Source organism: Jaculus jaculus, chromosome 16 (genome assembly GCF_020740685.1).
Source record: "Jaculus jaculus isolate mJacJac1 chromosome 16, mJacJac1.mat.Y.cur, whole genome shotgun sequence".
In the NCBI taxonomy this organism is placed as follows: domain Eukaryota; kingdom Metazoa; phylum Chordata; class Mammalia; order Rodentia; family Dipodidae; genus Jaculus; species Jaculus jaculus.
The window spans coordinates 57,395,841-57,422,671 of NC_059117.1; the positions used below are offsets into that span (position 1 = coordinate 57,395,841).

The 26,831-nt window shown below is 46.5% G+C and overlaps 1 protein-coding gene across 2 annotated transcripts in view; it reads left to right on the top strand.

The window, feature by feature from the left end:
- The window catches only part of Rftn1 (raftlin, lipid raft linker 1), a 256,787-nt gene that overhangs the window by 186,131 nt on the left and 43,825 nt on the right, over positions 1–26,831 (top strand). For both annotated transcript variants that reach the window (XM_045136163.1, XM_004661255.2), the window contains exon 7: positions 13,473–13,588. In XM_045136163.1, the coding sequence (XP_044992098.1) occupies positions 13,473–13,588 (116 nt within the window). The remainder of the gene's footprint in view (positions 1–13,472; positions 13,589–26,831) is intronic.

The following is a 26,831-nucleotide window of genomic DNA, read 5'->3' on the forward strand; positions in this document are numbered from 1 at the left end:
CCTTTATGGATAGCTATAGGGCTGTTCAAAGCCAGGAGTTGTCACATGCTGTTTGGAGATGCAGCATAAAACCCCAGGGGCAGGGCTGGAGAGATGCTTAGCAGTTAAAGGGCTTGCCTGCAAAGCCTAAAGACCCACATTCAATTCCCCAGTACCTACGTAAGCCAGATGCATAAGGTGGCCTATGTGTCCGGAGTTGGTTTGCAGTGGCTTGAGGCCCTGGTGTGCCCATTCTCTCTGCATCTTCCTCTCTCTTTCTCTCGCTCTCAAATAAATAAAATAAATAAAATAAAAAAAACACCAGGGGCAGTCAGATTTATGAGTACTGAGGGAGCCCCTCACCTCCTGCTTCCTGCAGGGGCTCCCCATCACAAGTCTTACCCTGGGGCAGGAGCTGCTCCTTTCACCTTTCAGTGCCCGGAGATTCTCTCTGTGGCCACACATAGTTCCCCACCTGCCCTTCCCTCGGGAACTCAATGACTAGTTACATATAGATATACAGGGAGCTGCTGGGGGTGGGGGCAGCAACTCTCCAAGTGGTCACTGCCGGGTAATTTTTTCTCTCCTCTTAGAAGAATTTGGGGCATCCAAAGTAAGGGGTGTCTTCTCTGATCCCACTGCCTGAGCCCAAAAGAAAACACTGCAGGTTTGCAAAGGCACCAGTGTCTTTGTCACAGAGAAATCTTGGGGGGTTGAGTCAGCTTCCTTGGCTATTTCCTCACAGCAGTCTCCAGCCATGCCTCCCCAAACACTGAGGATTATAGAGTTCAGGTTCAGATTTGTTTGAGTGTTTGAAAAGCTCTTATAGCCTCCCCTGGCGTGAGCTGCATTACATTTGGCCTTCCTGCCTCAAAGACACATCACAAAGTGCCCCGTGGCAAGTCCTGCATGAGCCCGTGACGGGCCCTCCATCCAGCCATGCCTTGCGCTCACTCACAGCCCTATGGGACACTCAGGCAGGGTTCATCAGAGCGAGGCTTGAAGCGCGGTTCACCTGTGCGTGTGACTTAGCCTGACTTCAGTGAGTGAGGGTATTTCTGTTCTGGAAAAGACCAGGGAAGAAATAGAAGCCTAACCTTTCCCCAGAATTTATAAAAAGAGGCACACTCATCATAAGCACGAGCCTATTTCTACGGAGATAATTAGCATCCTTACTAATAAACCTGGCAGGGTGGGAAGCACCTTTAAGCTATTGGCCATCTGGAAAAGAGCCGGTCATGACTCCCAAATGGCTATTAGCATTCCAGAACAATTTCCACAGGGTCATAAAACTCATGAAAACTTTGTCCCACAAACAAGGTGATGTCCGTCTGAGATACCCAGTGGAGACTCGGGCTTCTAGTTTTATCCTTCTCCTGGGACATAGAAAAGCTTATTCAGTTCCTAGGTCTGGGCTCCTGGGCTGGGGTTCTTTATTAATAGTCAGAATAGGAAAGTGTCTTGGGCTAAGGAGGCCCCCAGGTGCAAGGCACAGGGGAGGTGACGGCTGTTTACATAACCGTGTTGGTGTCGTTCTGTGCAGTGCCAACAGAGCAGCTCATGGAGTCCTTGTCAAAGCTCCCAGAGACTAGGGCTGTCATTATCCCTGTGGGATAGCTGAGGGAAACTAAGGCAGATCGTCATTCCCAGCTAGCAGGCGGTAAGTGAGTAAGATGGAAGAAGAAAGAAGGGTGTGGTCAGGGAAGAGGAACGGGAGAGGAGAGGGAAGGAGCGGAGAGGTGCTTGGGTTAGTGGGAGATTGTCACGAACCCACGAGGTTGGGAGAGGACACTTCCAAAGTCATCTGACCAGGGATGGACCCCAGGCCCCTCAGCAACTCTCCAGCTATTGAGTCTGTGTCAAAGAGGGGGCGTCCTTGGACTAAGCTGACTGCAGGTGGGGAGTTGGGTGGGCCCCAAGAGCCAAAGGCAAAGTCAAGAGGGAGTTGGAGACCCCCCATCTGAAGACAACCCCCTCCCCAGGAAGCTTATCTCTCTCCAAGGGTTGTGAGCCTGCCGGGTCCCTGCAGCAATGAGCGCCCACCCCCACCCCAAGCTGCCTGGGTGTCGCCTCTCCACGCCCTGCCCCCGCCTTCTCCCCCTCCCCCACCCCTGGTTCTGCCCTTACCCTCGTCTTGTACCCCGCTCTTTCCTCACCCTGCCCTGGCCTTCTCCCCACCTCTTCTCGTACTCCCACCCCATCCTGCCCTCAATTTATCCTGCCCTGCCAGCCCTTCCTCTCTTTGTTTCAAAAACGTCCTCTACACCTGATAGTCCAAACCAGAGCCCATTATGCAATACACGCAGCTGAGAGTAACTGCATCCATACTCTCTTGTTTGGTGTTTGGTTTTTCGAGGTAGGGTCTTGCTCCAACCCAGGCTGCCCTGGAATTCACTATGGAGTCTCAGGATGGCCTTGAGCTCACAGTGATCCTCCTACCCTTGCCTCCTGAGTGCTGAGATTAAAGGCATGTGCCACCACACCTGACTCTTTTTTTGTTAAAAAAATATATATTTTTTGTTTTACTTATTTGCAAGCAGAGAGAGACAGAGAGAGAGAGAGAGGATGGGTTGTCCAGGGCCTCCAGCCACTGCAAATGAACTGAATACATGTGCCACCTTGTGCATCTGGCTTTTCGTGGGTACTGGGGTCGTTAGGCTTTGCAGGCAAGCGCCTTACCCGCTGGGCCAGCTCTCCGGCCCTTAGGCGCTTTATACCAGCAGAAAGAAAGTAACTAGAACGCCCGTGAAGGCTCAGGTGACAGACAGCTGACGGGCTGTTTGGAAGCAGTTGGATCATGAAAGTGTTCATGGATTCATTTGTGGACTGGTAGAGTCAGAATGTGATGGCAGTACTGGAAGTGGTAGAGACGGAGGAGAGGAGCCTAGCTGGTGTTGAGTCACCTTTCCAAGCGTACCTTTGAAGGTGTCTCTTTTCCCCAGCCCCAAAAGAGGTAGGAGGGTCTCCGTGAGTTCGAGGCCAACCTGATACTACCTCAAAAAAAAAGGCAATTGACTAAAAGCAGTGAATGGAGGGGAAATTGCTCATGTTGGCTTTCAGTCTCCAGGGGAAGCTTCCTGATGGCAGGGGAAAGCATGGCATGAGCAGAGGCTGGGCATCACCTGTGCCACAGCAGGTGGACACCAGCAGCAGGAGAGTGAGCCAACCTAACCCTGGCAAAAAGGGGGCTAATAAACCTCAACATCTGTCCCCTCCTCCCCCATGGCACACCTCCTCCAGCAAGGTTCCACCTTCCAAATTGTCACCAGCTGGGGACCAAGCATTCAGAACACATGAGTTTATGGGGGAATCTGATTCAAACCACCACATGGGAACACATCATATCCATGCATATTACAAATAAAATCCATATGTGGGTTAGATACCCTTCTGGCATGTGCATGTGCACGTGTACATGTGGTGTATGTACATTTGCATGTGTGTGTGCATTAATGTGTTTGGAGGCCAGAAATTGGCACTGAGTGTCTTTGATCACTCTCCATTTTATTTTTTTTTCATATTTACTTAGTTATTTGTAAGGAGATTTGGGGAGAGAATCGGCACACCTGGGCCTGTTGCCACTGCAATAAAACTCCAGACACATGCTCCACTTTGTGCATCTGGCTGGGGAATTGAACTCAGGCCACCAGGCTTTGCAAGCAAGCACCTTTAACTGATGAGCCATCTCCCCATCTCCACTCTTCACTTTATTTACTGAAGCAGGGTCTCTCACTTGAGCCCAGAGCTTGCCAGTTTAGCTAGTCTAGCTAGCCAGGTTGCCTCAGGGATCTCCCGTTTCCACTCTCTAAAGAGCTGGGAGTATAGATGGACTGCCACATCTACCTGGCATTTGTGAGGGTGTTGGGGGTAGGGTTTGAACGCCACAGGTCCTCATGCTTACGTGCACTGAGCCATCTCCTCAGCCCTTACACAGACTTAACCCCACATCCTGTATTGCTAAGCAGCCTAGAGCCTAAACCCCTAAGCACCAAGGTAGAAAACGTGGGTCAGTGGTCAGAGCGACAGTTCAACGACCACAGTCCTCAAGTCTGGTTTTTGCCTAGTCCCACCCTTAGACACCATCTGAGTCATCATGATGGTGGTTTAATAAGTATTTCTTCGGTATTGAAAGCATATAGGCTTTCAGAGCTGAAGAGATGGCAGAGTGGTTAAGGCACTTACCCATAAAGCCTAACGACCTGGGTTTCATTCCCCGGTACTGCCGTAAAGCCAGATGTCCAATATGGCACATGCATCTGGAATTAACTTACAGCAGCTGGACACCCTGGTGTGCCCATTCTTTTTTTTAATATAGAGATTTTTTTATTGACAATTCTATACTTACAGACAACAAACCATGGTATTTCCCTCCCCTCCCCCGCTTTCCCCTTCATAACTCAGCTCTCCATCATATCCCCGCCCACTGTCCATTAGTCTCTCTTTTAATTTGATGGCATCATCTTTTTCTTCCTATTATGAGGGTCCTCTGTAGGTATTGCTAGGCACTGCGAGGTCTTGGATATAGAGGCCAAGTTCTGTCCAGATAGTTGTATGTAAGGAGTGGTACCCTTCCTTTGGCTCTTACATTCTTTCCGCCACCTCTTCCATGATGGACCCTGAGCCTTGGAGGGTGTGAGATGTTTCAGTGCTGGACACTCCTCCGTCCCTTCTTCTCAGCACTATGTTGCCCTTTGGGTCATCCCAGTGGCCATTGACATCTGAAAAGAGAAGCTTCTCTAACCAGAAGTGAGAGTAGCATTAATATATGAATATGAACATTAAGTATAGTGCTTTCAGGGCAGTTTGGTGAGAATAATATATACATTTATCGAGACAGGAGCAGGCTTTATAACCCTAAGGCTCATGACCTCCCTTGCCATAGGCTTTCGATTAGGTTATCTTTCTTTTCTCTTCTCTCTCTTTGCTTGCAAATAAATAAATATTTTTTTTAAAGCACATAAGCTTTGGGATCAAACTGTACTTCAAAGCTTGGCTTTGCCATTCCATGTGAACTTGGACAAATTACATAACTGCTGTGACTTTCATTGACTCGTGAATTAGAAGGGAATGATGGGGGCTGGAGAGATGGCTTAGCGGTTAAGCGCTTGCCTGTGAAGCCTAAGGACCCCCGTTCAAGGCTCAGTTCCCCAGGTCCCACATTAGCCAGATGAACAAGGGGGCGCACGCGTCTGGAGTTCGTTTGCAGAGGCTGGAAGCCCTGGCATGCCCATTCCCTCTCTCTCCCTCTATCTGTCTTTCTCTCTGTGTCTGTCGCTCTCAAATAAATAAATAAAAAATTTAAAAAAAAAAAAGAAGGGAATGATGGTCAGCAGGGTGCTTTCCACGCAGTAAACACTGCATTACAGTGTTTCTTCCCGTCTGGTCAATCACATGGTACTAAACTTAAAGGCAGATCCCCACTCCAGCTAAAGAGGAGTGACACCTTTTCTTGCAGCCAGGCGTGGGGACACACACCTCTAATCCCAGCACTCAGGAGGCAGAGGAAGAAGGATCACCATGAGTTCAAGGCCACCCTGAGACTACATAGTGAATTCCAGCTCATCACGAGCTAGAGTGAGCTCCTACCTTGGAAACAAAACAAAACAAAAAATCAGAATGCAAGCGGGAAGGTAGGCAGGCCCTGAGCAGCAGAAAGGGCTCAGGGGGGTAGGAGCTGGCACAACGGCTCATCCTTTGGTAAGAGGGGGTTCACTGTAGTTTCATTGGGAACCAGCACGGTGCCATTATCCATGATTGGGGTGAACAGCAGTTATGTCTTTAGGGACTTGCATGTCAGCATGACCGCACGTGCACACTTGACATCGCATTTGGTCAGAGCTATACCAGGAATCACCATGCAGCGTCCAGTGGGGACCCCAGGAGACCTCTGCCGCCAGATCCAGCAGTATAGACCGGTTAGTCCCACCTCTCCACTTCAAAGAATAACTAAAAGCAGTATTTGTTTGTGAACCCACAAAACCTAGACCGAACACCTTGGCCACTTGTCTTAGCATGCACATTCCAGTGACTTCTCTGGGAGACAGGTACCGGGGACTGAGCCTGAAGGTGAACTTGGCAGACAGTCTGGACGTCTGTAGAAGAGCAGTTGTATAGACAGTTGACCTCTTGAGAGAGTATGGCAATTTTCCCCCCACACCCTTCTTATAAATCATAAGCTCGGAATGTTAAGGTGGCCTTTTGCCAAAAGATCAACATCAAATATTTATACAATAGCTGAGCAAATAGCTTTTTGTGCACAGTAGGGGAGCATCTTTACTTTAATAAAAAAAAAATGCAGTGATAATGGAATGCTTTCCATAGACAGAGGGTAGTTTAACCTTTTTACATCAGGAGCCTTCACTGTGAGATAGACCTATTTATGCCCAAGTTGGCGCACATGTCAAGGAGGCTGAGCCATGAAGGCAATGAGCTGGCAAGGGGATGGGCCCGTCAAAACAAGGGGCTCTTTCAAAGCCCAGCTGTCTGTTCTCTGTGGTTCATTGACTGTTTTTGCTGTTACAGATGACCAGACTCTGACAGCCATTCTGACTTACTTCATAGTCAAGCGGGTGAATCAGCCTTTTAGATTCAGGCGAGCGGAGCAGAGCAGCCAGCCTCAGGCTGGAAGTCAGACAGAAGGTGGGAGAGGTGGACCGTGGATAAGGACCCAGTGTGTCCTTAGCCTGGGCCGTTGCTTTCCTTGGTCCTCACCAGCCTCCTGAGGCCTGTAGCTAGGGAAGAAAGGGGAAGCCAGGCACCATTCGAGAAGCCTGAGGCGGCTGCAAGTGTTCCCTCCTCCTCCAAGGGCAGCTGCACCCAATGCCCTTGGCAAGCGCCATCATCCTTTTATATTGAATCGGGTACTTCCATTCTTAAGACACATGGCAGGCGCCTTTAAAGGGCCTGGATATTCTCTACTGAGGAGCTGTAGATGGAGGCTTTGGAAACTGGATTACCTCAATATCTGAAGGACTTTGGTTCCCGGAACCCCTCAGACACCACAACTACAGATACTCATGTCCCTTGTAGAAAAATGGCTTGCAGACTTCATATAGCCTCCCGTGTGCTTTTATTTATTTGTTTATCTATGAAAGAGAGAGAGAGAATGGGCATTCCAGGGCCTCTAGCCATTGAAATGAACTCTAGACACATGTGCCACCTTGTGCCTCTGGCGTACATGGGTCCTAGGGAATCAATCCTGTCCTTAGGCTCTGCAAGCAAGCGCCTTAACCACTGAGCCATCCCTTCAGCTCCCCCTCCCTGTGCTTTTAATCATTGTAGGGTGATTCATAATACCCAATACAATGTAGATGCTGTGTAAATAGTTGTTACACTAAATGACTGAGGGAGTAATGACAAGGAAAAAGCATGTGATACGCAATCCAAAATATAGTATTTCTCCATCTACAATGGGTTGAATCCACTACTGTGGAACCCGCAGATGCAGAGGGATGACTGTAACATGTCTCTGTGGAAGTCTTGAGAAGAATACGTACTGTGCTGGTCCAATCCAGAAGGCATCATCGAGTGCCTTTCTGGTGTTGAGACTCCCTAATCCAGATGGGGTCACTTGATGCCGAGGAATTTCTTAGGGTACCTCTCCTGTGACAGGGACTCTACTCCCAGAGTATTCCTGGGAATTCTAATGTTTTCATTTATTTATTTATTTAAGAGAGAGGCAGATAGAGAGGATGGGCACTCCAGGGCCTCTAGCCACTGTAAATGAACTTCAAACACATGTGCTACCGTCAAACACATGTGCTACCGTCAAACACATGTGCTACCGAGTGCATCTGGCTTTAGGTGGGTACTGGGAAATGAACCTGAGTCCTTAGGTTTCACAGGCAAGCCACTTCTCCAGCCCCTTTTTGATAACTTTAAACTGAGCTAACTATGGGGTTGTACTTGCCTTGTCCCTGAAGATACAAAGGAGGTGATTTTACTGAAGAAAAAGTGTTTAACCCCTGGGCATCAATGTAAACTGTTCCTTGGAGGCCAGTAAACAAACACTTGGGAATATGTTCCAGCAAATCACTTGAGAGAGGCAGGTGTGGTTCTTATGAGGAGGTGGATAGTTGGCTGTAAAAATAGGAAACAAGTAGAAAACAGAGGCTTGGAATTGACATACTCTCAGGGATACCGTTGGGCATGGTGTATTACCTTACTGGGTTGGGATAATGGAATACAAGGCAGCTGTGACCTCATGGCCATGACTTGGGCTGTTCAGGCCTCTTTTGTCATTCTGGATAAGGAGTAATCCCAGGCTGAGTCAAACGCCCTTGTCTCACGTTACTTTTAGTCTAGGTGGAACACTGCATCAGTCAGCTATTGCTGTATGATGCTGTGTAGTGAACCACTCCAGAACTCGTCGGCTTCAGAGTATCAGTTTATTCCAGCAGATTTTCTGGTTTGCTGGAGCTCTGTTGGTCAGCTAGGGCCAGCTCGGCGCTATGTGTCTTTGATCTAGCTGGGACAATGTCCTATCAATGTAGTGATGGCAATCACACATACTATTCAGGCCTCTCTGCATCTTACTTGCTAGTGTCCCATTAGCTAAAAAGAAAAAAGCCATGTGGATAAACCCCTGGCTGGCCCTTCCCCCCACTGGGTTTCTCAGCCCCTGCAACTCATCTGGTCCTTGGCTGTCCCTCTCACGCTTATATGTAGGCTGATCCCTCAGCCACTGGGAACTTGCAAACTCTGAGATCCATAACCTTGCTTCCTTCATTTGCAGCTGTAAGAGGCCCTGGCATGCTCATTCTCTTTCTCGCTCTCTTTCCTTATAAATAAATAAACAAACAAACAAACATTGAAAATATATAATGAGTGAGTTGGTCATGGTGGTGCACACCTTTAATCCCAGTACTTGGAAGGCAGAGGTGGGAGGATCATTGTGTGCTCAAGGTCAGCCTGAGACTACATAGTAAATTCCAGGTCAGCCTGGGCTAGAGTGAGACCCTATCTAAAAAAAAAAAAAAAAAAGATAAAGACAATTTTAATTATATTTCATTTTAGCATCCATAACCACTTCTAGTATCTTGTATATTTCCACAAAGTATATTTATCTAGACATTTCTAACATTAAAAATGGTACTTAGGGCTGAAGAAGAGGTGGCTTACTGATTAAGATGCTTGCCTGCAAAGCCTAAGGACCCATGTTCCACTCTCCAGATCCCAAGTTAGACACACAAAGGTGAGGCAAGCACAAGGTCTCACATGCCCACTAGGTGGCACAAGCATCTGGAGTTCAATTTCAGTGGCCAAGGCTCTGGCACACCAATTCTGTCTCTAAAAAAAATTTTTAAATGGTATCTAATTCATATAGAAGTATTGTATCTTTTTTCTCTATAATATTGTTTGTAAACCATTCTGAATCCTTAAATTCCCATGATATTTTCCAAGACAGTGTAGGGTTTTTTTAACTTTTAAAAAACTTTTTATTTTAATTTATATATTTATTACACAGAGAAAGAGAGATAATGGATATTTCAGGGCTTCTAGCCACTGCAAACAAACTCCAGATTCATGTACCACCATGTGTATCTGGCTTACATGGGTGCTGAGGACTCAAACCTGGGTTCTTAGCTTCACAGGCAAGCACCTTGACTGCTAAGCCATCTCTTCAGCCAGAACAGTGTAGTTTTCAGTTGTATCAAAACCTAAATCACTTACTGTTTTTCTGTGGTAGAATATTTGGATTAGTTTAGGAGTTTGTTGGTTTTAAGGTAGGACCTTATTCTAGCCCAGGCTGGCCTAGAACTCACTCTGTAGTCCCAGGCTAGACTCAAACTCACAGCAATCCTTCTGTCTTAGCCTCCTGAGTGCTGGACTTAAAGGCATGTACCACCACACCCAGCTTTTTGTTTTGTTTTGTTTTTATTAACAACTTCCATGATTGCAAACAATATCCCATGGTACTGCCCTCCCTCCCCCCACTTTCCCCTTTGAAACTCCACTCTCCATCATATCCCCCCCACCTCTTTCAATCAGTCTCTTTTTTATTTTGATGTCACAATCTTTTCCTCTTATTATGAGGGTCTTGTGTAGGTAGTGTCAGGCACTATGAGGTCATGAATATCCAGGCCTTTTTGTGTCTGGGGGGAGCACGTTATAAGGAGTCCTACCCTGCCTTTGGCTCTTACATTCTTTCCACCACCTCTTCCGCAATGGACCCTGAGCCTTGGAAGGTGTGATAGAGATGTTGCAGTGCTGAGCACCTCGCTTATTTTTTTAAGTAATTTTACAAACAATCCTTATAGATAAACACCTAATGGCATTTGGTGGTTATTACCTTAGGGCAGACTAATTGAAATAGAATTTTCGAGTCAAAGAGGATAGACTTTGTGGTAGGCACTCAGACGTTATGAAGTTGCTCTCTGGGAAGATTGTACAGCTAAAATTCCCTTAAGCACTCCAAACTCCCCCATATTCCCATACCTCTATAGCCATTAAACACTTCCTTTTCAGAACTTGCTAATCTGATAAACAAATGAGGCTATATTGTTCTTCAATATTTACCAGCCATGGAGAATTTTTTTTTTTTTTTTTTTTTTTTTTTTGGTTTCTCGAGGTAGGGTCTCACTCTGGCTCAGGCTGACCTGGAATTCACTATGTAGTCTCAGGGTGGCCTCGAACTCTCGGTGATCTTCCTACCTCTGCCTCCCGAGTGCTGGGATTAAAGGCGTGCGCCACCACACCTGGCTCGAGAATTAATTTTAATATGAAATAATACAATAATATTAAGCATAGGCACTCATTTATTTTTGTTGCTGCATATATAACTTTCTCCTGTCAGTCACCCTTCAATTTCCTGAGGGGAGATGCAAGCTTTGTGTTGGCATTTGTCACTCTTTTTTATGTGATTTCTGGAAAATACCAGGAACAGCATCATTCAGGGTCTTTCTAAATTTGTAGGGGGAAATCACATTACTAGGTATTTGTCCATCTAAGAAGTGTCCTTTTGGGGGCTGGGAAGATAGCTCAGCAGTTAACGGTGCTTGCTTGCAAAACCTGCCAGCCTGGACTCTATTTCCAAGCCACTCATGTAAGCAGGACACACACACACAAAAAAAAAAAAGTGGCACAAGCATCTGCTGTTTGTTTGCAGCACCAGGAGGCTCTGGTGAGCCCTGCCTCCCACACATGTGTGTGCATATGCAAATGGATAAAAACTTTTTTTAAAAAAAAGACAATATTATTGTCTTTAAAAAATATTTTACTTATTTGTTTCCAAGCAGAGAGGTAGATAAAGAGAGAGAGAACTGACACACCAGGGCATCTAGCCATTGCGAATGAACTTCAGATGCATGCGCCATGGTATGCATCGGGCTTTATGTGGGCACTGGTGAATCCAAACCAGGTCATTAGGTTTTGCAGGCAAGCTCCTTAACAGCCGAACCATCTCTCCAGTCCCTGAGAATATTTGGGTTTTTTTTTTTTTTTTTTTTTTTTTTGAGGTAGGGTCTCACTCTAGCTCAGGCTGACCTGGAATTCACTATTAGTCTCAGGGTGGCCTTGAACTCACAGTGATCCTCCTATGTCTACCTCCTGAGTGCTTGGATTAAAGGCGTGCGCCACCACGCCCGGTGAGAATATTATTTTGTAGGAGTGTCCCTTTTTACTGGGAATGGTGGTTCATGCCTGTAATTTCAGAAAGATCAGAAATTCAAGGTTACTATGGCTATATAGAGAGTTTTAGGCCAAGCTAGACTCTGTCTCAAAGAAAAAATGGCATTTTTTAAAAATAGTATGAGACTCGAGAAATGGCTTAATTGTTAATGTACTTCCTTATGAAGCCTAAGAACCCGGGTTCAAGTCTCCAGTTCCCGTTTCCAAAAGATAGGAGCCTATGGCCTAGGTGCCAGCAAATTTGGTAAGGGCTGTTGTCCTAGCTTGTAGACAGCCAACTGTCACCTTGCTGTGTCTTCACATGGCTTTTCCTCTGTACACATCTGGGGACAAGGGGGGCAAGAAAGCATGTTAGAGCCTGTGTGTGTGTGTGTGTGTGTGTGTGTATGTATATATATATCTTATTTTTTTCTTTATTTTATATATATATATATATATATATATATATATATATATATCTTATTTACTTATTTATTTATTTTCATGTTTGCACAGCAAGGGCTTTATTCACTGAGCCATCTCCCAGCCCTCATGTAGCTTTAAGTGTGTGTATATATATATATATATATATATATATATATATATATATATATGTATTATATATATATCTTATTTACTTATTTATTTATTTGAGAGACAGAGTAAGAGGTGCGTGTGTGTGTGTGGAGAGAGAGAGAGAGAATGGGCACGCCAGCGCCTCTAGACACTGCAAATGAACTTCAGGTGTATGCTCCACCTTGTGCATCTGGCTTAGGTGGGTACTAGGGAATCGAACCTGGATCCTTAGGTTTTGCAGGTGAGTGCCTTAACCACTAAGCCATCTCTCTGGCCCCCATTTAGCTTTTTAACTTCACTAGAGGCTGTCACACTGGGAGTCAGGGCTTCTTCACCAGTTGGATCCACAGCAATGTGACAGAGCAGCGTTGGAAGAACAAGCTCTGTGAGTCAAGAGGGACTATCTGTTCACAGTCCTATTTCATGGATGAACAGCTAAGTTCCTGGAAGGGACCCTGTCTTCTATCTACATCACTGGCATCCATCTTGGTCTTCTTTTCCACAATCTTACCTCATGACTTTAGGACATGCAGGAGCCACTCACCATAAGAAGGCAGGAGGTCCCTCCCTGCCCATCGGTGCGTGCATCCTCTAGTCTGTTTCTCTTTAAAACCCTCCTGGGCTCAGACATTCTCCAAGGATGCTATTACACTTCATGGCTGAACTGTACAGAACTCAGAATCCGTATCTCTACTACAGCAATCCCCCCTCCCCTGAAACATTTTCAGTGGTAAAACATTTGGGAAAAGCCCCTCCCACAAATTTCACCTCTTCATAAGAGCTGCCAGAAACGTCACCCATTCGCACAAGCCCCCAGGAATCAACGTAACATGAGTGCGCCTGACAAGCTCAGATCTGGCATGTTGAATCTATCCTGCCTTAAAAAAATTTTTTTTTCACAAAATATCCCTCTCACCTAAAAATAGTTTTCTTCTAAAAGCTGGCTCTAACTGGCTGTTTTCTGCCCTGGATAAATTCTCCCCAGTGCTTCCTGATGTTGGAGCGTGAAAAGGAAGGTAAGCGCGTGAAATCAGATGGTGATTGCTAACAATGAAATTTGGGCTCATAAAATCAAGGATATTATTCAAAACTGCAAGGTAAATTAGTCTCATTCATTCTGATGGGGCTAGACTCTATGGTTGTGTGTGCCTTCTTTAATTAACATGCTGAAAAGATGTTCTGATTGGGATTATTAATGAAATGCAGTGAAAAATTTTTGCTGTTTGTAAGGGTTCTGCCTCAGACAGCTTACACAGACTCCCCCCACCCCCCCCCCACCGTTTTTCTCTCTCTCTTTTTTTTTCCCACAGATTCCTTGCATGGCCTGACAGATGGAGTATTCATCTTTGAAGCTGTTTCCACAGAAGATAACAAAACCATACAGGGCTACGATGCTATTGTTGTGGAACAATGGACAGTCCTGGAAGTAAGTGTGGGCTTGGCTGTGGTACCGCTTTTGTTTGGGGCCCTGATTGTTTTATCCGCTTGTTCCACTGGCTAGTGCTCAGCTCTGGCCTTCTTCTGAAAGAGAGTTCACCTGGGTAAACACTGTGAGTGCCCCCAAGCAGAAATGAACCCCACTTCTTCTCTTCTGGAAGGAAAACATCTTGCCTCATGTTTCAGACCACTGGGTGGGAAGGGTCATCGTTTGCATATTCCTGAAAGCACTGGGAGACGTAGATGAGGAAAGTGCACAGAGCTGTAATAAAAAGAGCCACACAGTCCTGGGAGGGACAGCCTCTGGCCTCCTGCTGGTGGGCTGTCCTTGCAAGAAACTCACCTACTCGCCCTCAAGCTCTTCAACTTAATCTTCACAGTGAGCCAATGAGTGCTGTTCTTGTCCATTTTACCATTAGGAAACTGGCACAGAGAGGTGAAGTCTCTTACCCAAGGTTTTCAGTAAGTACCGCAGGATGTATTTGAGACATGCTGACCCATGTGACCACCAGCCACATGGCTATGGGCACAGGAAAACCTCAAGCCAAGAGCTGTCCAACTTCCAAGGTGCCCTGGCCTTTCTCCAGCTGTGAAGCATACATATTGTAAGCCAGTCTCTTGTGTAGATAGAGGACTGATGTTTTTTAAAAAAAAATTATATTGGGGCTGGAGAGATGGCTTAGTGGTTAAGCACTTGCCCCTGAAGCCTAAGGACCCCGGTTCGAGGTTTGGTTACCCAGGATCCACGTTAGCCAGATGCACAGGGGGACGCACACATCTGGAGTTCATTTGCAGTGGCTGGAGGCCCTGGCATGCCCATTCTCTCTCTCTCTCCCTCTCTCTCTTTCTGCCTCTTTCTCCTTCTGTCTGTCGCTCTCAAACAAATAAATAAAAATAAACAAAATTTAAAATATTTATTTATTTATTTGAGAGAGAGAGAGAGAGAGAGAATGGGTGCACCAGGACCTCTTGGCCACTGCAAACCAACTCCAGATGCATGCACCACCTTGTGCATCTGGGCTTAACGTGGGTATTGGGGAATCTAACCCAAGGTTGTTAGGCTTTGCAAGCAAGTGTCTTTAACCTCTGTGCCTTCTCTTCAGCCCTAGGGGAAAGATTTCTGAGTACCCTGGAAAGAGTACAGGGTTGGCACAGCTCTGTAGGGTGGGGTGGGGAGGAAATTGGCATGAGGCATGTGGCCAGGACTTAGAGGCACCAGGCAGCTTGTGATGACCACCCTTTGGCACCTGCCTGCCTTGCAGCCTTGAGGCAGCCCTGGCAGGTGGGCAGGAATCGCACATCCACAGGGCATCGTTACTCTGATTTGTAGGCCAGTAGTGCTGGGTAGAGGTGAAGAGAGGTGCTCGCGGCTGGGGCATGCCTATATGTAAGCAGGAATGGGAATAATTGTGTATACATAACAGCCACTAGTACACAGAGAGACTGGAATAATCCAAAACAGGCGTTGACAAAGGCCCAGCCGCCAGGGCCACTTAGTGGAAGGAGCGGAAATCCTGAGGGCATATGTAGAAAGGGAAATAAGTGTCCTCACAATGACCTTGTTTATGTCATGTAGCCTCAGCCTCCTAGCCTGAGGAGGAGGGAATGGAGTGCCAAGAAAGTGAGGCTGGGCTTCAACCACAGAGACTTGGTTTAAATAGAGAGAGTGTGGGCAGGTGGCGCCACCTGCCAGGAGCCTCCACTTGCCCCACCGTGGGCGGCACCATGATGTTCTTTCCGCCTACTGCCGGTGGTGAAGTGGGGGCAGGGATAGGGGATCACAGGAGTAGCCGGGATGAGGATATGTGGGACCTCATGGCACCTGGGAATCGTGTGTGTGTGTGTGTGTGTGTTTTCATACTGGCAGGCCACAGGAGTGTCTGCACATTAACATGGCTGTTGAAGGATTGCTCCCTTGTTAAGGCCCTTGCCTGCAAAGCCTAGGGACCTGAGTTCGAATCCCTGGGTCGCACATAAAGCCAGACGCACTAAGTGGCCCATGCATCTGGAGTTTGTTTGCAGTGGTGGGAAGTCCTGGTGTGCCATATTCACTCTCTGTGTGTCTGCCTCTTTCTCTCTCAAATAAATAAAATTAAAAAAAAAAATCACAAGTCCAAGGTGCATTTAATAGACCTTGCCTGCCGAACCTTATAGCTGAGCAACACACATCATGTTCTTGAGTTTCCTCCTGGTCACATGGCCGAGGGGGAGCTGGGACTCGCTGCTGCCATTCAGCATCAGGGAAAGGATCAAAATGCTGCCAGGGAAGATTTGAAATGCAGGTTCTACTGAATGTGTTCCTGCTTTTGCAACATAGTTGGAAAAAAAATCATAGGTTGAACTGTCATCCTCTCTATGTGAAATGTTGTGGAAGGAAGAGAAGTTACACACTAAGGTGAGTAGATCATTGTCTCTTTTGAATTCTTTTAAATTTATTTATTTGAGAGACAATGGGCATGCCAGGACATCCAGTCCCATGCACCACCTTGTGCACCTTGCTTATGTGGGTACTGGGGAATCGAACCTGGCTCCTTAGACTACACAGACAAACACTTTAACCCCTAAGCCATCTCTTCAGCCTCAACATCATTAACTCTTAAAGAGATCAGTTGTATGGCTGGCCCAAGAAGTTAGATCAGGAACAATCCAGAAACTTTCCCTGAATGTGCACATGGGTCTTCATTAGGTTTATTTGTCAGACGTTTTGACTTTCTTCTCTTGACTACTTACTTTTGTCCACTAGTCTCTTTGATGACACTAATTTGGAAGCAAATCAACCCTTTCATGCCTGCTTCTTTAGCTACCCCCACCAGGAATCCTTGAGAATATGTATATTTTTACATAGATATAATGGGTTTATATTCCAGCCCACAAAGACAGTTGTATCTATCCCAACTCCACATTTGGAGACGTCAGCTGGCTCATTTGAAATGGTCAAGGTGGGAGTATTTACACCATGGAAATTGGCAACGCTAAATATTGCTCCCCTGCCCCCTGTGCCAATGGTAAGCACTTCCCAGCATGCACAGGGTGGGCCTTTCTTTCATCACATCCCAACCCTATGAGATAATCATGTGGCTGGTATTCAGCAATGTAGAAATGAGCTTTATGAATTTCCATAGTAGTGATGACAATTGGACGGATGGTTTGATGTAGCTCACCAACAGTCTCCGCACACATCTTCAAACATGCTGTTCCGTATGGTTCCTGGCACAGCCCTGAATTTCCCACAGTAGAAACAGACTTTGATCCCTGTAACTGCAACAACCTCTGAGATGGCCATTGTCCAGGGATCCTCACCAGGGCAGATGTCCGTCAGGTTTATGACTGCCCCTTCCTCTTGCAATTGGCACAGGCACACACCAGGCTCAGTGCATAAGTCACTTACTGCCAACCATGGTTCCTTTTTTTTTTTTTTTTTTTTGAGGCAGGGTCCCACTCTAGCCCAGGCTAACCTGGAATTCATTATGTAGTTCTCAGGGTGGCTTCAAATTCATGGTGAACCTCTTATCTTTGTCTCCCAAGTACTGGGATTAAAGGCATGTGCCACCACACCCAGATTCAAAATGCCAGAGATGTTTGATATCTATCTATCTATATTTTATTTACTTAAGAGAGAAAGAAGCAGATAGAGTGGCGCACAAAAGCCTCCAGCCACTACACACGAACCCCAGACACGTGCGCTACCTTGTGCATCTGACTTACGTGGGTATTGGGAATCAAACCTCAGTCCTTAGGCTTCACAGGCAAGCAACTTAACTGCTAAGCCATCTCTCCAGCTGTCACTGCTATGCATTTGACCATTGGGAGTTCAGTAGCCTAGGAATATTCATATCTTCTCCACTGTGACCCCCAAAAGTGCTCCCTGAATTGCACTGAAGGCCTTCAGTTCCAGCCCATGACTAGGCTAGCATTCCTCAGAATGGAGCCCATGTCTAAGTAACCTGAAGGGATTTTCAAATAGAGCAATCCAAGGCTCTATCTTGGGAGTTTCCAGTTCAGTGTGTGGCTTAGTCAGCCACAGATAGACTTACACAGAGAGTTGATTGTCTACTTTGGGAAGCTGGAAAGTCCAAGGTCAGGATTTCACAAGGGGTTGGTTTCTGTTGAGGTCATTGTTCCTGGCTTGCAGCCAACCAGCCACTTGGCCCCCCATGGCCTTTCCTCTGATCATCTTGCAGGAAAGAGCCAATGAGCCTCTTGGGTATCTCTCCGCAGAAGGGCACTAATTCTGTCGGATCAGGGCCCCATGCCTCTGTGTGTGTGTGTGTGTGTGTGTGTGTGTGTGTGTGTGTGTGTGGTGTACACTCATGCTCACGTGTGTGAGTGTATGTGGAGGTCAGAGGATAACCCTGGTGTTGGTCCTCACCTTCTACCAGGCTGGCTTTCTCACAAACGTCTGGGGGATTCGTTTGTCTCTGCCTCCCATCTCACCTTAGACACGCTGGGATTAGAGACTCTCACCTCACATCACCTGACTCTGTGTGGGTTCTGAGGATCCAAACTCACACATCGTTCAGTCTCTAATAGCAGGTATGAGACAGGGAAAGTGTTTCCATTTCTAATGCCTTTTTAAAATAAATATTTTATTTTTATTTATTCATTTATTTGACAGAGAAAGAGAGAGGGAGAGAATGGGCACGCCAGGGCATCCAGCCACTGCAGATGAACTCCAGATGCATGCGCCCCCTTATGCATCTAGCTAACATGGGTCCTGGGGAATTGAACCTGTGTCCTTTGGCTTTGCAGGCAAACACGTTAACTGCAAAGCCATCCCTCCAGACCTCTAATGCCTTTTCAAGTGACTCAGTGCTGCTTATCAGAGGAACAGACTTTAGAATCCCTGCCCCAGAGGGTCTGAGTGCACATTACAAACACATCAAGCAGAGTCCAGCTGGTGTCCACTCTGACCCATAGTCAACCCCTGTCCACGGCACATGAGTGTTGCCAAACCCTTACACCTTCCACCCTTGAATCTAGCTACCTCCTCTTCCTCCTCTCCTCTGGCCTCTAGCATACTCTTTCCTGATGGAGCTCAGGTCCCTCATAGATTCTGGTTGACCTGTTTTTTTCTGAAAAGCATTACCCTTCAAGGACAGCCTTTAACCCTGGGCTTTCACTGTGAAATGTGAGCAGCCCTCTCTCCTTCCTCAGGTGAGCCTTGATCTGCGTTTTTATTCCTGGCCTGACCCAAGGACCTGTGTGCAATTCTGCCATGACATCTCGGCTTCCCCCTTGACACACACACACCTTGCCCAGGAAGCCCAACTCGATGTTCTGGGCTCTGAGACAGTGTGGCGTGCTGAGAGGAGGAAGCTGGTCCTGGTGTGTCCTGGTCCTCCAGTTCCAGCTTAGCCGCCGAGTGAAGAGGAGAAAACCATTTACTCTGCTTTTACACTTTCCTGTTTTACAAACAGGGATGTGGCAAAGCTGATGCAAATTGTATTTATTTACTTGCAGGTATATATATAGTTGCAGTCAGGTTTGTACTGCTGGCAGAAAACCACCCGACCAAGAGCAGCTTGTGGGAAAAAGGGTTTATTTTGGCTTACAGACTCGAGGGGGAAGCTCCATGATGGCAAGGGAAAACGATGACATGAGCAGAGTGTGGACATCACCTCCTGGCCAGTATCAGGTGGACAACAGCAACAGGAGAGTGTGCTAAACAATGGCAAGGGGAAGCTGGCTATGGCACCCATAAGCCCACCTCCAACACTACACTGCCTCTAGGAGGCGCTAAATTCCCAAATCTCCATCAGCTGGGAACCTAGCATTGAGAACACCTAAGTTTATGGGGGACACCTGAATCAAACCACTATGTGGTGTTTATATATATCCATATACTACATATATACTTACATACATATATATATAGAGAGAGAGAGAAAGAATGGGCATACCAGGGCCTCCAGCCATAGCAAACAAACTCCAGACGCATGCGCTACCTTGTGCATCCGGCTTACAGGGTAGTGGGGAACTGAATCTGGGTTCTTAGGCTTCGCAGACAAGCACCTTAACTGCTATCTCTCTAGTCCTAGATGATGCAAACTAAAGGAGAAAATTTAGCTTGAAATCGTGGCACACACCTACAATCCCAGATGACGCACTCTGGTGACATCCATAGACCCTCCTTGCCGGGTTACCATGTCCAGATACACAGACACAGAGAGAAGATTTCTGTCCATCTGTCTCTCTCCACCGTCCTCTGTCCTGCTTTTTACCTGCTCACCAATGCTCCTCCCTTTTTATTCCCAATCACCCTTGCTACTCACATTCAATATTATAAACTCAAAGGAAGCCAACAAAATCCCTCTTAGAAAAATGTCTTACAGAGGGACTCTTAGTGACTCTTCCAAGTGTCTTTCATTTTCAGATATGGATTTCCAACTGAGAAAAGAAAATCATTTGCCTGTGTGTGTGCATGCCTGTGTGTGTGTGTGTGTGTGTGTGTGTGTGTGTGAATGGGTGTGTACATGTCATGGCATGTGTGTGAAGGTCAGAGAACAACCTCAGGGGGTTGGTTTTCTCCTTCCACCTTGTTTGAGACAAGGTCTCTCTTGCTTATTGTTGCTGTGAACACCAGATTAGCTGGTCTGCAAGTTTCAGGAGTCTCCTGACCCCCTCCCATTGCCATAGGCACTTGGGATGACAGATACATGTGACAGATACATGTAGATCTGGCTTATGTAGTCTCAAGGTGGCCTCAAACTCATGGCATTCCTCCTACCTCTGCCTCCCAAGTGTTGGAATTAAAGGCGTGCATCACCGCATCTGACTTTAGGTCCAACTTTTTTTTTTTTTTTTTGCTTTTCAAGGTAGGGTTTCACTCTAGTCCAGGCTGACCTGAAATTCACTATGTAGTCTCAGGATGCCTTGAACTCACAGCAATCCTCCTACCTCTGCCTCCCAAGTGCTGGGATCAAAGGTGTGTGCCACCACGCCCGGCTAGGTCCGACTTTTTATGTGAGTGCTAGGGATCCAAATTCCAGTGACAGGCTGATAGAGAGTATGCTGTTAACCACCGAGCCATCTCTCCAGCCCCTTTTTCTTTCCCTTTTTAGAATGGGCGTGCCCAGGACTCTAGTCATGGCAAATGAAGTCCACACACATATGCCAGCACGTGCATTTGGCTTATGTGGAGAATACCACCTGAGTTCTTAGGCTTTGCAGGCAAATGTCTCAAATGCTAAGCCATCTCTCCATCCCCCTTCTTTCCTTTTGTAAAAACCATAGTGAGCATATAACCCAGGCTGGTCTCAGTCCTCCAGCCCAAGCCTCCCAGGGACTGGAATGACAGGCCAGCTTCTGTTGAGGCATCTCTGGTCGTGTCGTGTCTTAGAGGATCATCCCAGCTTGTGCCTCCCTGCGGGTTTCATGTGCTTAGTGGCTTGTGTAGGATCCCAGTGTTGAGTGGGCCAGATCAAGGTCACCATGTTTTGGCAGACTGCAGGAAACTTGCCTCCAGTCCCCGAGGATGACCTATCCTGTAGAGTAGTTTCAGACAGGCATCTTGTTGTACCAAATTGGGTCACCATCTCCTTTATTCCTAAAACAGACCTAAACAGTTCTTGAATCTCCCTTGTCCTGTAACCCTATCCTGTGGCTTGTGTGACAACACCTTCATTTTATTTTTTTAATATTTTGCTTATTTATTTGAGAGAGAGAGAGAGAGAGAGAGAGGAAAGGGCAGATATGGAAAGAGTAGGCATACTAGGGCTCCCAGCCACTACAACGAACTCCATGCTCATGGGCCACCATGTACATCTATCTGGCTTTCATAGGTACTGGGGAATAGAACCTAGCTCCTTAGGCTTCTCAGGCAAGCACCTTAGCTGCTAAGACATTTCTCCAGCCCCACCTCATTCTTTAAAAAAAATTTTTTTTATTTATTTGCAAGGAGAGAGAGAAAGACAGAGACAGAGAACTCCAGGGCCTCTTGTCCTGCTGCAAATGAACTCCAGGTGCACAGGCTGCTTAATGCATCCGCCTTTACATGGGTACTGGGGAATCAAACCTAGGTCCTTATGCTTTGCTGGCAAGCGCCTTAACTGCTAAGCTATATCCTCTGGCCCTGGACTGAATTTTAAGATTTTTTTTTTAAATGAGAGAGAGAATTGGCACACCAGGGCCTCCAGCCACTGCAGTCAAACTCCAGACATGTGCACCACCTGTGTGCATGTGTGATCTTGTGGACTTCTGTCACCTTGTGCGTCTGGCTTACATGGGACCTAGAGAACCTGGATCCTTGGGCTTTGCTGGCAAGCACCTTAGCCACTAAGCCATCTCCCCAGCCCCTGGACTAAATTTTAAGATTTTTTTTTTAAATTTTATTTTGTTTATTAATTTGAGAGAGAAAGGTGGGGAGAGAGAGAGAATGGGCACACCACAGCCTCTAGCCACTGCAAATGAACCCCAAACGCATGTGACACCTCGTGTATCTTTCTTGCATGGGTGTTGGGGAATCAAACCTGGGTCCTTAGGCTTTGCAGGCAAGTGCCTTAACCACTCTGCAATCTCCCTAGCTCCAGGGCTGAATTTTTAAAATGCGTCATGTCATTCTAGGCTTAACCTTCATCCTCCTTTATTTGAGTTTGCTTAACTTTTCAAAAAAAAATATCTTATCTATTTATTTGAGAGAGAGGAAGAGGCAGAGAGAAAGACAGAATGGGCATGTACCACCTTGTACATCTGGCTTACGTGGGTCTTGGGTAATCGAACCAGGGTCCTTAGGCTTCACAGGCAAATGTCTTAACCTCTAGGCCATTTCCCCAACCCCTGGGTTTGCTTAACTTGTGTTACCATCCCTGGACAGTCATGTGTCCCATCTGTTCTTCTAGATCCACAGTGTTGGGATTTGAATATGAAATGCCCCCACCCCCAAAGTCTCTTGTATTGGGGGGCTTGACACCCAGCTGATAGCACTGTTTGGGGAAGTTCTGGGAATTTTAAGAAGTGAAACTTAGTCGGAGGAAGTAGGTCACCAAAGGCCCCTTCCTGTCTCCTCTGCTTGTTGTCCGCCATGAAGTGAAGAAACTTCCACTTCTCTTTCTCTGGTTCATGGTATTCTGCCTTATCGTGGACCAGAATCAATGAAACTCGGAACCTATGAGCCAGGATAAGCCTTTCCTCCCTTAAGTTGTCTCTTAACACTGTGATATGACAATACCCCACTTTGAAATCAGTGTCCATTGTGGCCTCACAATACCTTCTTATGACATATTTCCCCACTATGACATCACAGTGCCCAGCTGTGGTATCACAATGCCCCATGTGACATCACAATGCCCCATTGTGACACCCAGTACCCCATTGTGATACCACAATATCCCACTGTGACATCACAATGCCCCACTGTGAGATCATAGTACCCCACTGTGATATCACAATGCTTCTCTGTGATACCACTATACTCCACTGTGAGGTTACAGTATCCTACAGTATAATGACCCACTATGACATCACAGTACCCCCACAGTGATGTCACAGTACATCACTGTGACATCATAATACCCCACTGTGATACAGTACTTAAATGTGAGATCACAATACTCCACTGTGAGATCACAGTATCCTACTGTGACATCATAATGACCCACTGGGATGTCACAATATACCACTGTGACATCATAATACTCAGCTGTGACATCATAACACCTCACTATGATGTCACAGTATACCATTGTGACATCATAATATCCCATTGTGATGTAACAATGCTCAACTGTGACATCACGGTATCCCACTGTGACATCACAATGCTCAGCTGTGAGATCATAAAATCCTACTGTGGTATGACACTGATCAGCTATGACAACACAACTGTGATGCTACAGTATGCCATTGTAATATTGTAATACCCCAGTGTGAGATCACAGTGCTCAGCTGTGAGATCATAATACTCTACTGTGATGTTATGATGACCCACTGTGACAGCATAATTCTCCACTGTGTTTCATCACAATGTCTGCAGTGACATCACAATCCTGCACTATTTTGGTGACAAAAACAGTCAGTCATACATACACTCATCCGTGCCCTTAGTGATACTGGCTTCTTAGCTGTTTCGGGCTTTGGCTTTCGGGTGGTACCTCCCCTTGGGAATTAACTTCCCAGTATTTGTCCCCAAGGAGGCATAGTGAAGTAAAGTTTTGAACACTTTTGTTTGTTTGTTTGTTGAGTGTGTAGGATGCAAGTGTGTATGCATATTGGTGTGGGTGCCCAGGTGTGCGCAGGGGTCTGTACACATGCATGTACAGGCCAGAAGAAAGCTGGAGGTATTAGGTGCCCACCTGTTGGTTTATATTTTATTTACTTATTTATTTTGAGAGAGAGCATGTAAGGGGGATGGGAGAGGATGGGCATACCACAGCCTTTAGCCACTGCAAACAAACTCCAGAAGGAACTCCAGACACATACGCCACCTTGTGCATCTGACTGTGTGGGTTTACACTGTCAGCACTCACGTAAGCCAGACACAAGCGGCACGTGTGTCTGTACTCTCGCCACACCTACAGCGACGGGAGACAGAACTGGGAGGACCTCGGAGCTCGTGGGCAGCCAGCCTGGCACTGTCAGTGTCAGACAAGTCAGACCCTGTGTCAAACAAGGTGGAAGGAGAGGCCCGACACCCCAAGGTTGTCCTCTGATCTTCACATGTATGTTATGTCCTATGCTTGACATGTGTGCTTGCGAACACACACACACACACACACACACACACACACACACACTAAAGAATAGCACCTCCAGGGACCCAGGTGTAACGGAACCCTTCGCACCCTGGTCCCCAGTCTACATTCCATGTCTCGCCTCACACTTCTAGTCACAGGGTGACTGCAGCAGATCCAGGCATCATGTGCAAACATGGACCAGTTTTTAAAATATTATTTATTTGTATGGAGAGAAAGAAAGAGAGGGAAGGGTATGCCAGGGTGTCTTGCCACTGCAAATAAACCCCAGATACATGAGCTCCTTTATGCATATTGTTTTATGTGGGCACTGAGGAATTGAACCCAGGCTATCAGGCTTTGCAAGCAAGTGCCTTCAACCACTGAACCATCTCCTCAACCCTCTGGTGATGATTTTTTTTTCCACCATGAGTCCATCCTTTTTAGGCCAGTAAAACCTTTCTCAGAAGGCCCTGCCCAGTTTCTCTCAGGTCCCCTTGGCCAGACCTACATCACAGTTAAGAGTCAAGATCAAGCCAGTCGTGGTACCCCATGCCTTCAATCCCAGCACTCTGGAGGCAGAGGTAGGAGGATTACTGTGAGTTCAAGGCCAGCCTGGGACTAGACTGAATACCAGGTCAGCCTGGGCTAGAGTAAGACCTTAACCTCAGGGGAAAAATAAAATAAAATAAAAAATAAAAGGGGCTGGAGAGATGGCTTAGTGGTCAAGGCATTTGCCTGTGAAACCTAAGGACCCAGTTTTGACTTGCTAGTACCCGCATAAGCCAGATGCACGAGGTGGCACATGCAAGTGGAGTTTGTTGGCAGTAGCAAGAGACCCTGGCATACCATTCCCTCTCTCTTTCTCTCTTTGTCTCTCTCTCGCTCTCTCAAATAATAAATAAATAAAATAAACTCTATTGTCCTGTTTTCTGCAACATCCATATTTTACTCCAAGTGCAAGCAGTGAAACCTTTTTAAAAATTCATTCTGCAGATAAATATTGAGTTCCTACTGTGTGTCAACAACTGTGGAGACATGATGGATGAGGAGATCCGGGCAGGGTGGATTGGTTCCCTTGAACTGGAAGGAGTGTGACCATTAAAAATGGATGCCCACCCTCTGGCTTTCTACACATAGCAATAATTTCTCTTTGTTGTCAAACTTCCTGCGGGGTGAATCACCGTCAGTCACAGGAACCTTTTAACATTGATGCAAGGGGAGGGGCAGATGCGCTGCTCAGTGGAGGTAGGGGGTAAAGTTTTGCTGCAGAAGAAGAGAGAGGGAAGAAGTGATCACAGGTTCAACTCCTGTGACCAATGCGGTTTTCAAAAATAACCCCCTGCTAGGGATGGTGGTGCATCCTTTTAATCCCTGCGCTGGGGAGGCAGAGGTAGAAGGATCGCTGTGAATTTGAAGCCGCCCTGAGACTTCATAGTGAATGCCAGGTCAGCCAGGGCTAGAGTGAGACCCTACCTTAACCAAATAAACAAACAAAAAAGCAGAGAGAAGTAACCAAACAGCTCATGAAAACCAAGAGCAACAGTACTTATGGGCAACAAGCAACAGGGTCTCAGCAGGGCTCAGACCATTCTCTTGTACCTTTGGGCTGGAATTCAGATCTGCCTCCCATGACTCCTTAGGGCTGAACCCCAGGATCTGCCCCCAGTGACTCTTCTGTCCAGCCAGGCAGATGGAGATCCAAGTTACAAGCTTAAATAAAACACCTGAGAGCTGGAGAGTTGCCTCAGCAGTTAAGGTGCTTGCCTGCAAAGCCTGAGGACATAGGTTCAATTTCCCAGTACCTACTTAAAGCCAGATCAAGGTGGCACATGTATCTTGAGTTTGTTTGCAGTGGCTAGGGGCCTTAGGGCACCCGTTCTCTGTGTGTATGTCATAAATAAGTAAATAAATACATTTTTTAAATGATGTTTAAAATAAATTTCTTAGTCTATGGGGGACATATATTCAAACTACCATAGCATGTATGCCCTAGAATAATCAGCAGGAGGCATATCAAGTCAAGGTCAGCATTCTGCAGGGAAACAAAGCTGATACAGGATATTGTATACACAGACACACACACACCAGATTTATTGTAAGGCATTGGCTTAAGTGATTATAGAGACCAGATCTTGTTGTATGGAAGCCAAAGACCCAGGAAGGCCACTAGTGTAGTCGTAGGAAGGATGGTCGAGAGCCAATCTAAGGCCTAAGCTTTGAGATCCACTAGTTACAGCAGCAGAGTAATGGATGCTGCAGCTCAGGCAGGTTCCATCCAGGTGCCCCCACTCCCCGCACCGGGCAGGGCCATATGCCTCACTGCTTCACCAAGTGAAATGATAAGATCTTCCAGCATCAAACGCCCTCTTCGACATACCCCGAGTCAGTGCTGAGCTAATACAGTATCTCCATCAAGTTGACAAACCTCTCCACATGGAGTCATTATAAGAAGGGCTTGATCTTTTAAGTTTTCCCGATGTGTTTGAGATTAGAAAAGTAGGACACAGTTCTATAAGATCTTTAGACACACACACACACACACACACACACACTTTGATTTAT